General features: G+C 45.0%; 1 protein-coding gene across 2 annotated transcripts in view; it reads right to left on the bottom strand.

Annotated features, from left to right (window-relative positions):
• Positions 1–12,066, bottom strand: part of MYO5B (myosin VB) — a 147,839-nt gene that overhangs the window by 86,743 nt on the left and 49,030 nt on the right. For both annotated transcript variants that reach the window (XM_056323651.1, XM_056323650.1), the window contains exons 5-9: positions 11,645–11,801; positions 8,634–8,777; positions 7,613–7,694; positions 3,533–3,640; positions 1,270–1,379 (exon numbers count right to left, since the gene is read on the bottom strand). In XM_056323651.1, the coding sequence (XP_056179626.1) occupies positions 1,270–1,379; positions 3,533–3,640; positions 7,613–7,694; positions 8,634–8,777; positions 11,645–11,801 (601 nt within the window). The remainder of the gene's footprint in view (positions 1–1,269; positions 1,380–3,532; positions 3,641–7,612; positions 7,695–8,633; positions 8,778–11,644; positions 11,802–12,066) is intronic.

Here is a 12,066-nt window from a genome sequence, read left to right on the forward strand (position 1 = left end):
TACCCCTCCTTGAGCTGCAACTACACATTCCTTCAGAGCAACCTTGAATAAGCCTTAAGTTAAAGCTTAGGGCATGCCATTACATCATGCCTTTTACAAACCAACTTAATTCGAATCACAAAGTTGCAAAATGTGCATTACCAGAAGGGCTCGTGTTTTGCATAATCAATAAAATGAACTTCATTTTTTCTAGTGCATTGTATTTTTCCCCCCTCAAAGACAGACAAGGCAGTTCTGAGTCTCTATTATGCTAAGATAGCAGGCACTGCCTCTTGGACAATGAGAAATCAATTTCCCTTTTCTCAGTGTAATAATACATGTCTAAAGGAAGTAAATTGTTTCCAGTTAGATACGAGCATGCACAGAAGCTGCATGGGTTTGGGGATGGAGAGAAAAATGCCTTTTAGAAGACCTCTAGGATGCTTTATTACTATGACATCTTTTTGACCACGGATTCAAAGTCATAACAGGATTGATTTAATACCTTGCAATTACATCTGAAAGTAATTAAACAACGTGAACACCATTACAGAACTCAACATTGTCGGAGCACGCGACTTTCACATATCTGTGTTTCCAAATATCAAGTAAATTACCCCCAGCATCTAACTAATTGAGCACTCCATTATGTCAAGGGCAACACTAAAAGTGTGTGCAGAACTCATTTAAATACTTTAATTAGGAACAAACGACCCAGTCTAGGTTGCGGTGATAATTGATAGGACAGACAGTATTTTCCATATAACTGCCTTTATTTTTGCCCTCCCTGAACAAACACAGAAAGAGAAAAAACACCACTAAGGCATCTTTGGTCTTATTTATTCCGGCTAATTAACTGTGCAGTCCTTCTTTGCATACTGCATGGCCAGATTAAAAGCAGCAGCTACATGGCTTTGCCTATAGGAAAGTGGTTGTAGGGCATCTCACCTTCTCCTGGGGGAGTCACTGTTCCCCCAAGGTCCCCCAATGTGTATCAAGTCTTTCAAGAAAGCGGGAAAAGTTAAAAGATGGGTTGGGATGAAAGGTGGCAAGCAACCTTTGAATCATCTCGCTTATCGAATGGCTAGAGCAGAGAAATAATACACTATCTTCCAGGAAAAACCAAGCAACCAGGAAATTACACTGTGTTTTCAAAAAAAGAAAAGAAAACCAGGGGGAAAAAAGGGCTTTCCATCAAAGGACACTGCTGTGAAGCCCAGCACACCCAATGTGGCTTAATTTATGAGCATACAAAGCTCCCCACATGCCCCACTCTTGCTGGTGACATACCGATATGCTACAGGCATCGCCATCTTGTTCCACTTGGATTTCCACGTTCCCTAGGTGCAGAATGGCAGCAATTATCCTAAAAATGGTTGTCTGATGAGACTCCTTCACTCCTATGAGAACAATTGAGAGCTGACTGTCACAACAGAACACAAACAGTCTTCACTGAAAATGCTTGCAGTGTTCGATTTCCTTCCCAGGCTGTAGGTAGAGAGACCTCTGCTAGTAAACACATCATAAACTCTCAGTAAAGTAAAAAATGACAGCAGAGACTGTGAGAGGAGCTCATGTAATTTCTTTACCCCTGTTGCTTGCCATTTTATCACAGACAGGTTTAGTACTATTGCGAACATGCATGAAACCAAGGATGCTACTCCGTAATGATCAAACAGGATTAGAGCTATAAGGACTCTGCAGCTTCTTTAGAACAAGGAGTTGCTTCTCTACAATCATAGTCCAACAGTGAGATCTAGCTGACAACTGAAGCACAAAAATCACAACTTATTCCCAGTGCCCCACAAACAGGAGAGAAAATTAAAGCCATGCAGGTGATGCACAACGCCTCCAGACCAGTGCTACAGCTGGGTGCAGCCAGTCACCAGGGAGGTGATGTGGAGCTCTGCCTTACTGTCCCCCCAGTGTCTCAACAGGAGCCACAAGTTGTGGGTCTTTGCTGGGGGTGTGAGATGTTATTTCTTTACATATTTTTTCTGGCAGACTTTTGCAGGCCTTCCCAGCAGAAGCTTTGCTCAGCAGCAGCCCGCACAGGGCTTTCTTGCCATACCTTGCATTTTTACATCCCATTTGGGTTTGTGTGTCCCTTTTGTGTTCAGTACTGGTGCCCTAATTATCCACCCAAAGTCTGAGGCATCACCTGCTGGCTTTTTGATTACCAAGAGCTTCCTCTTCTCTCTCCAGACTTTTCTGTTATCAGCACAGTGAAAAACGTTTCAAGGTTACTAAAAGGAGCAATGCTCTGCTGTTACTTGGCTCTCCTAATTAGAGTTAAGCCTGGCTAGGGTGGAGATTTAAAAACACATCTGATTTCTCCTTGTTACACATAAAGGCAAGACTAGAAAGTGTAGCAGCAATTTCACCAGGCCCTGAACAGAAGCAGACAAAGCTGGGAAACATTGAAGGAAAACAGGGAAAGGCAGAGCCAGAGGAAGCATGTGAAGAGCAGAAAAACGTCATCAAATTGGCAGCAAAGATGCTCACACAGTGCTTCACAGGGAAAGGAGACAAGGAGTCTGCTTGGGGAGGCAGAGAAGGGGACAAAGAAAGACTTGACCCTGGCAAGAAGATAAGGAGAGTGTTCCTGGGTGATTACAGACCTGTAGGCAAGTCTGGAGCAACCAGTGGAGTCTCTCTTTGAGTAGTTAACAGTTAGAAGTCACACAAGCCAGACTAGAGAAGGATAAACACAAGACCCCACTATCACCCCCTCAAAAAAGAGATCAAGCCCATCTAAAACACAAAGAGGATAAATCTGGGGGAAACACCTGCAGTTACAAAACTTGAAATGATTCCCCACGCTTGCTGCTGGCACAGTACAGTGGATGCGATACAGCGTTCGGGGGGATTTCACAACTGGCTGTGAACACCATGAGCTCCTCTCCCAACATATAAAATGCAGCAGAGACACCAAGACTTACCAGGATTTTAAAAACTGGTTTCAGATGAATACTAATAAACTGGGAAAGCTTTTCCCTGCAAAAATTGTTTTTCTTTTCAAACATTTGCTGCTGCAGGCAGGCTATGGCACTGCTCAACTGCAGCATGCACAGATGGTTGTTGCAGCAATAGATTTTGCAGCTGGCCATGCAAATGCAGACTCTGCACAGCAGGGATCTACTCGGACTCATTATTCCCAGGAATCAGCTACTCAATACAATACTGTGATGGTCTGAGAAGTGATGTCACCCTCAACCAAAATACAGACTGAATTGCAGAAAAATAGCTCTTTTCCTGCTTGTAAATAGGGTAAAAAATAACAAGTCAAAGCTGCAGCACAGCTTTGACTCCAGAATGGTTTGTTTAGGTGTCTCTTGAATTCAGTGTCCTCCATTTCACTGCTGCTTTGCAGACAGCTGTAAAAAACACTTCTGCAGCTCATATGAAAGAACAAGGTAAAGTCAACCCAGTCAATAGGAACATGGATTTATACCTCTTAGTGTTACAGGAGAGCCATGTAATTCAGACAGAATTCTGAAAGCATTTGCAAGAGACTTCTGCTGGGAAGGTTCCAAGAAGAGCAACCCCTTACCAAGCAGAGTGAAGGCATGTCTGGTTTTCTCAAAGTCATCAGCATCGTCCACACCACCAATAGATGTGTAGTCTCCCTGAGAAGTGTAGAAAAAGTCTTCAGCACATGCTAGGAGAGAAAAGAGAGAAGAAATACATCAGCAAGCAGCACTCACCTGCTGCAGCCACTCCCTGAGGCATGCACTGGGGTGCTCCCCGTCCCCCATCCTGCCCAACCTCAAAGGGCACCTGTTTCCTTTGAACGATAGTTTACTTAGAAATGAAGTATAACCTTGGTAAGTGACCGTTTAACTACTTCTTGTAGTGATGAAACCCTTCCCCAGAGCTATAGTATATTTGGGATTCAAATAACTGCTTCATTGTATGGGTGCAGGCTATTTCAAATACTGAGGTTACTACTTTTAGGGGATTTTATCCTGTTTTACATACCCATGACCAGTGCAGACACTTTAACACCTTTCTCACCTACCACTTTAAACCCAGGGAGCAAAGTGAATGAAGCATAGCTCCATTTAAGCGTCCGTGCTTTAGCAAAGTTATTTCAGGATGACACAAAGCTAAAACCTACGGAAACCAAGAGGCATGCAAACACAGATACAAGAAGAGGTCGCAGGATTTATATCCACTTAAAGCTGCACGTACAATTGCCTCCCCTTCAAACAAGTGCTTACTTGAGGCCAAAACCATTAAGATATGTTAAGGCTTGGTCCCAGGGATGGCTGGGGTAGCCGAGGAGTGGACAGCTGCCCCATCCCACCCAGAATCCGTTCTCAGCACCAGCTTTAGCTCATTTCAAAATGGGTAGGAGTGACTTGCCAAGAAAAACTCAGAAAGACTGTTAACACTCAGAAACACATTTCCCAAGTATCACAAAAATAATGAGAAAAACAGCCTACTGTGTGTTCCACATCAGCCTGCTGGTAATCTTTAAAATCACTACAATCTGCACTTTTTTTGACTCACAGTGCTACCAGAAAGTCCCCAACCCTTCCCAGCCCTCTCACAGGCTTTTGCATTAGCTGTACTTTCAGGCTCTAAGAAAAACATTTAATTCTTTTTGGCATACAAAGCCCTGGGACCCAGAGGTTTCAGCAACTCTGCTCATTGCTGGAGCATCAGGAATAAGGGGCAGAAAATTCTGACTGGGATCAGAGAGCCAACGTCCATCCTGGTCCTGCTAGCACAACAGCAGCTCACAACAGAGCGTGTGGCATTAACAGCTTGATGTTGCTGCATGTTGCCCTGCAAGGTGCATCCAGGTCTGGCAGTGGTTGATAGGACCAAGACATCAGCCTCCAATTTTAATCATCCACAATGGGATCCGTTTCTGCCTCAAGTCATCCCTGACGCCAATATAACTGACTCCAATATTTATATTTCAATATGTGTGCAATAATTTTAACAACCACAGAAACCCTTTGATTCACTGCAAGCAAATAAAATGTATTCCTGCTTTGCGCTGCTGCCCAGGCATCGTTAAGTTAGACACCACACTTCAAAAGGCACTGTGTTACACACAGGCTCCCACATCTTAAGTCAAATATTTACTTTCTCGTTTAAAATCAACCCTTTTGGATCACTCTGACTGAGGAGCCAACATTTACTGGTTTGCTCTGCTGGCTCACATAATTTTAGAGACTCTATTTTCCAGCATTTTGCAATACAAAAGAAAGTAACAACAATTCTTTCTATGCACAACACCCAAGGGAGAAGCAACAGCTCCTACTTTTGATATGGAAAAATAGACACCCTCCTCTGTCTAATAAAAAGTGGATTTCCACATCAAGGCACCTCTTGTTCTGTATAAGCCTTGGGAAGACAAGGTTGACAGATAAGATACAGCTTACATGACAAAGTAAGTTTGAGTTTTGACTAACCATCTCAAGATACAGGCTAGTAAATCTGAAGTGAAGGTGGCAATGAAAAAGATCCCTCAAAAGAAAGGAAAGTAAGTGAATTATGCACTTCTGCACTCACAGCACTAGTAACTCAACAGGTCAAAGCAGAGCCTTGTTCAGTCCAACAAAAGCAGCTCATGGCATCCACATGCCCCAGAAGCCATCCCCACTGAGCAATGTGAGCAACACTGCATCTGCCAGCTACGAAAACACTTCAGGGAGTTTTAAGCTTTTGCAAGGTGACAGTGCAGGAAACACCAAAGACACACAGCTTTCATTTTGGAGAGCATGACTTCTTTTTCCCTTGTTGCATTTCACCTGAATGCACAAGCAGTGGGTTGAGTGGATACATGTACACGCCGCGACACAGGAAATGCACAGGCACTACAGAAAAGTGCAGCTGCAGACTGACATGCACCAACACATCAAATTTTGATTAGAAATTACCTAAGAGGACTTCTTTGTGGGCTAACGACACTGGTACCCACCACCTCCTACACCGCCAGCTTGAGACACTGAAGTTGAGAACCACAATCACAACAGCACAAAGATGTCCTGGGTGATGCACCAGGAGCGCAGAGCTCTCAACCTTCACTATTACAGTCACCTCAAATACAGATGATGCTTTTAGAGAGCCATGTTGAACAAGACTGGTATTTCCTCTGATCCACATGTTCCCAAGAAGAGAAAGGTGGTTTCACAGCTAGAGCTCTGCCACATCAGCTCATCTGCCAGACTGGGTTGAAATAATTTGTGCCTGAATTTTAAGATGCCAGCAGACAACATCATCAATACTCAAAGTATCTTTGCAAAAATGAAGCATGTAAGCCCACAGCAGAAACTTTTGGAAGTGGCCAAAAGATGTGCTCTGGGGTCATACAAGCATGCAAGAGGACCAAACACAGGCTCTTTGACTGTAGCTGGGAAGCCACTGTCAGAACTTCGTTTTGGGACCCCTACAGACTGAAAGGAGCCTCAGGTCCATCACAAGCCAGGTTTTATACTATGGCTAGTGCCCAGTGAATCACACAAAACCTTCACATCCCACCCAGGTGTCCTGGGACAGACATTAAGGTTTACATCTAGACAGTCTCAGAAGTTATGTTATGCCTTAGCAAACTCCTGGATGTGGTTATCTGGTCTGGTGTCACTGGGGAAGAGTATGGACTGCAGTTTGGTAATATGCTGAGGTTTACCGGTGACAACAGGATGACAACAGGAACGCTTCCATTTCAGCACCGATACTCAGTAATTGTGACCAACGTGCCTATGGCAACCCAAAAGTCAAAGACAAACCCAGAATTACCCAGAAACTGAAAGCCTCTCTCTTGACCAGCTGACCAGCCACTCCTCTATAGCCACATAGTCTCCGTGAGACTGTAGCAGCAAGATGCTCTGCATTGGGATCACAACCTGCCTTGCTCACCATTTTAAATGCTTAAAAGCATGTTTTAAGCCTTACTTCTTTTAAGCAACAGCAGATATTGAAGATAAATAAATTACAAAACATCTCTGCACCCCCTGCTGCAAGTGCAAACCCTCTTAATCAGATGTCTTACAGAGATTTTGCTGCCAAGTCTGGGGAAAAAAAACACAACTCTGGATACAACCCAGGAGTTAACCACTGAAAAAACGTAACTGATTCAAAGGACACAACTGCTCCTGCCAAGACTCTGGCCAGATCAACCCACACTCACACTTGATATAAAATACACATCTTTAGGTAAGTTTCGTACAATATTAACACATGCTCTCCCTGCATCATCTGGCATCTATCACACGTGGTTGCACCGTGGCTCTGCAGGTAGCTTCTAGAAAACACACAGGTTTACTCCCTTCTCCCACCACGGTTAACCTCCAGCAACAGCTCCTGCCTACCAGCAGCACTTGGAGTAGCCTAACAGTGCTGACCAGTGCAACACAAACATCATGCACTTTATGCAGCATGCTGCTGCACAACAGAGGTGATAAGCACTGGTGTCTCATCCAAGGTGTCACATCCCCAAAGACGGCACAAGCAAACCTTGGCACCACAGGGGAGAAGCAGCCCTTCAAACACATCTCCTTTTACCTCCTCCCACTGAACAGGCACACACGACCCCATCACTGACCTGCATTTCCAACCCCACCACAATTTCCTGTTGCCATCACAACTAGGAGCACAGGGAGGTTGAAGTACTTACTTAGTCCAAGGTCTTTGAATTCTGGAAGACTTGCCGAGGCACAAAGTTGATAGAAGATGTGGTAGTTGCGCTCAGCCTCTGCCTACGGGGAAAGCACCGTTACCAGAGGCACAAAGAGGTTACAGCAGTGCTCCCACCCTCAGCCCAGTGCCAGATGAGCCCAGGGCCACCCTGACCCCATCCCCTGCGTCCCACCATCAAGACTCCCTCAGTGCCAGCAAAAAGACTGGGACCTCTATCCACCTAGGAGAACAGAGGTGCTAAGCTTTGCCCTGATCAATGTACATTGTCCATCTTGCAAATGTAATATACAGCTTTACTACCTTCCATGCCTTAAGTTAGCTAGCAAGCACGGCACTGCAAACCGACAGTAATGTAAAAAGAAGTGGCCTATACTTGCGGCTTCCCAGCGTTGTTCGTTTTTAGGATTTTTGTAGTTGGGTTGTTTGCTTTTTTCTGTGCAAGGACAAAATGTTTGCAGGTCCTTTTGAGCTGTATCTCAAGCACAAACCAGCAGAGCCTGAGCTGAGCCCTATGGACTCTAAGCATAAAAAAATCCATGGGATATGCTGCAGCAGATACATCAGCCTCCTCAGCCTTTTTCCTGCCTCTCCTCTGTCTTCAAACCTGAAGACTGTTGCCTGCAATTTATTCTTCCTGGGTTTTTACAAGGTGCAGTAGAGATCTCAGCAGCTGCCCACAGAAAAGCTTTCCATCTGGGCTGAGCATCCAGGCCAGAAGCAACAGTCCCTCATCAGGGCTCCAGCTTCCGGCAGATGTAGGGAACAACCAGAGGCCAACTAACAAGTCTCTCAGATACATATTCCTCCAGAATGAGGTCATCAGGTTGGGATCATCAAGAACAACTGCAAAAAACTAAGCCTGAAAGATCTCTGGAAGCCATGTCCACCAGGAAAGCTACTTTTGAAGTAATTTATCTATGGAGAAGACCTTGACTATGAAATTCCTGGAGTACAGCACCCAAAAGAAAGAAAAGAAGGAAAAAAGCACAACTCCTCACCTGGAATACAACTCGTGATTTTTCCAACAGATATGTCCTCATGTTGGCACCAGTGATGTGGCTTCTCTTATCAAAGCCGATCTGAATGTATTTCCCAAAGCGACTGCTGTTGTTATTCCTCGTTGTTTTAGCATTTCCGATTGCCTGCATAAAACAAAATTAAACATTAATTTTAAATTTAATTTTTAAAAGTTTTTAAATATTTAAGTCTGTAATCAGTTTTATGTAAACAGTCATGGGAGAATTTGAGGGAAACCCCTTCCCAGGTGCAGAAGGCAGAGCAACAATGTGACTTTGGGGAGGACTCTTCACTGAAAACATGGTGTCTCCAGGATTTTTATGGAAGAAAAACCCATATAAACAGCAATGAGAATCTGTGCAGCAATTAGACCATCTACACACCAATAGCCACAGTACTCCTGTTTTCTTTTTTAGGATGCCCCCACCTTTGTTCACAGTCAACACTGGCAGGTTTCCTCGAGGGGACATGGGCAATGAAGCCCTGCGAGAGGGAGGGAACCAGTTGCAATATGTCACCAGATGCTTGGGCTTTGGTCCATGGATTTGGTGATGGGGCCAGAGTCCCTCTGTGGCTCTCCAGCACCTACCTGTCACCTCATGGTCATGTAATGCTGACACACACAGTGGCAGAAGGAAGCAGAAAGAAACCAGGCGACATGCAAACATCAGGGGTGCAGCACTGCAAACATGGGAAACCATCAAGCAGCCAAAGGAGCAACTCGTGGTGATGCAAGAAGGCCAGAGAAAGACAATGTTCTACTTCATAGCTACACTAGCCTTATTTTCTACCACCATTCCCCTGTCCTGAGATGATGAGCCTCAAGCAGGCACAGGAGAAGTGATGGAAGGGAATGGACATGTACAAGAAAAAGCCCTCGGGCACCTCTTGAAGGCTGGCTGCATTTCCCAGACTCTCCTTGCAGACCACCTCTACCTACAGCACAGCTCTTGGGGAACATGTCAAGCATGCACACTTAGCAAGAATCACAGTATTACCTACAGCATCACGTTGACATCACCCGAAACTTTTGATTGTAGGACCTGATACCTCAAGTTGCATGTAGTGGACACCCCACCCCCAGGGAATGACTCTGTGCAGCACGGTGCTGTCTACACCAAGGCTGCTGCACACGCAAAGCTGCTGTTTGCTGCCTGCCCCTTTGGCCACTCCACCTCTCCATTAAAGCATCACACCTAGAGCGAGCCCTGCCTGCTCCCTGCCCTATCCATCCACCACCAGCCCAACTCCTCCACTAGCCAATGCACCTCCTTTCCCCAAAGCCCACTTATGTACCCTTTTACCGCAGCTCACCCTTCCCATCGTTTAGTGCTTCCAGACTCACAGCCCCCAGTTCCCACCTCCAACCCTCCAGCACGCATCCCAGACCATACATAAAAACAGCAAGGCAGAGCACACACACTGCATTTCTGCCTAGAGCCCAGTGCTGATTCCCCAGAAATAAAGGGGTTCACAAACTGCTACAACAAACACTGCAATAGATATTTTCCATGCTGAATTGAGCATCCAGAATATCATCATCATCTTGTGTGCTTCAATTCCGTGTCTATAAAGCAGAGATACCTGCCCCATCTCTCAGCAGGGACATGCACCCCACACAAACACAGTGCACCTCAGTAGTAAGAACTCCTTCATGACACACACCTGCTCTACTCCATCTTCACGTGGTAACTTCAGGGGGTTTTGCAAACCAGGCAGTTCTTTTTCATTGTTTTTGTGTGGGCAACATTCTCATCTATTTCCAATAAAGACAAACAGGTTCCCTGTCCCCAGCACTTGGAAATTACATCCAGAACTGAACACAGGCAAAAAAACTAGAGCAATAAAATTATGGGGTCATACAGAAAAATAGCATGCACTATGAATTTTTCCTAGGATGCTTTTAAGTGTTCCCAGGTATTGCAGCCATTTCACAGAGGCACAGGAGATGAGCAAGGAAAGGAGTAAAACAGCGTGAAGCCCGCACTGCAGCAGATCAAGTATCCTTGTTCTCTGCCAGCCATACACCTGTGTGGCTTTTCTTACTGCTCATCTGCACCATCACTTGTTTTATCCTTCCAGCTTGTACTCCACATCAGGCAGCACAGCGCTAGACCGTGCGTGCTGCCTCTTGGGCTGGGTTTTTGTCCTGGATCAGCCACTACCTCCATGTCTATCAGACAATTTGGCCACAAGGCACTGAGGAAGCCTCCCTGGAGGTTAAGCCAAGCCTAAGATTAAGCACAGGACAATGTTACGCTCTGCTACAGCAGCACTGCTAGTCATACAGGTCTGAAGTGTTTAATGGACTTTGGAAAAGCCCAAATCTTGTCTTCATGCTGACTTGGATATTTTGCAAATGAAGGCACTCAGACTCCAAAATCTGTTTGGAAAAATGGGGTTTAGGCACTCAAAAATTTGTTTTCACCATCTGATCACAGTGCAATGAAACAAAGCTGCTTTCTCCCTTTCTTTTATATTTATAAAAGGAATTTTTTTCCATCAGAGCAGGGATTTCCCTCTAACGGGACTTGTTATTCTCCTACATGATGGATAGCAACAAAAAATTAACAAAAATAAAACTGTTGAAATATCTCAGATTAATCCCTTTCTTTTCTATTTCAGATCTGTATAATTAAAGAAGATTAGAAGGTACCACGTGGTGGCAAAAGAACAAGGAAGACTATAAAATACTAATCGTCCGGCAGCACTGCTCAGGCTCTCGACTCTGAAGCCCGCTCAAAGCCTGGCTCCTGGAGCCATGCTGGGGATGGACAGGCTCAGCTTTAAGACCATCAAATAGAGGAGCAATTGGGGTGGGCTAAATGGAGGCTACCAACGTATTTCTGCATTTTCATTCCAGCTCAGGGCTGCTGTGAGGCTGCAAATCGGGTCTGGCTCACAAGCCCCTATGGCTCTCACTGTTTTTGTGACTTCTGGAGAGAAACAGTGATCATTGCAAGCAGGACAAAGGAAATTATGCAGCTTTTACCTCCATAATTGGGTTTGATGCAAGGACTTTGGCTTCAATGTTGGTCTCGCTGGCAGAACCACCAACAGTTGCAAAGAAGCGCATGGCATATTTGGCAGAGACTGTCTTTCCAGCACCCGACTCTCCACTCACGATGATGGACTGGTTCTTCTCATCCCTGTCATGACACAGAAGAAAAGCTTCTGTAAATTAATTTGTTCTCTTGTTAACAGTTCATTTGCATCATGTAACAATCTTCCATCTTCATATGTCTGCCTCCCTTGCCTTGTTGCCACCTACATTATGGATGGTGGATTTATTCTGGACTCTACCAGGTTAACAGTGAATAACACACTATCGTGACACATCTCAGCTAAAACATAAAGGACACTGAACATCTCCAAGGGCTTGCCAAGGCAGCGGGAGATGAACCCCTGCATGAA

The sequence above is a fragment of the Falco biarmicus genome, chromosome Z (assembly GCF_023638135.1).
Source record: "Falco biarmicus isolate bFalBia1 chromosome Z, bFalBia1.pri, whole genome shotgun sequence".
Classification (NCBI taxonomy): domain Eukaryota; kingdom Metazoa; phylum Chordata; class Aves; order Falconiformes; family Falconidae; genus Falco; species Falco biarmicus.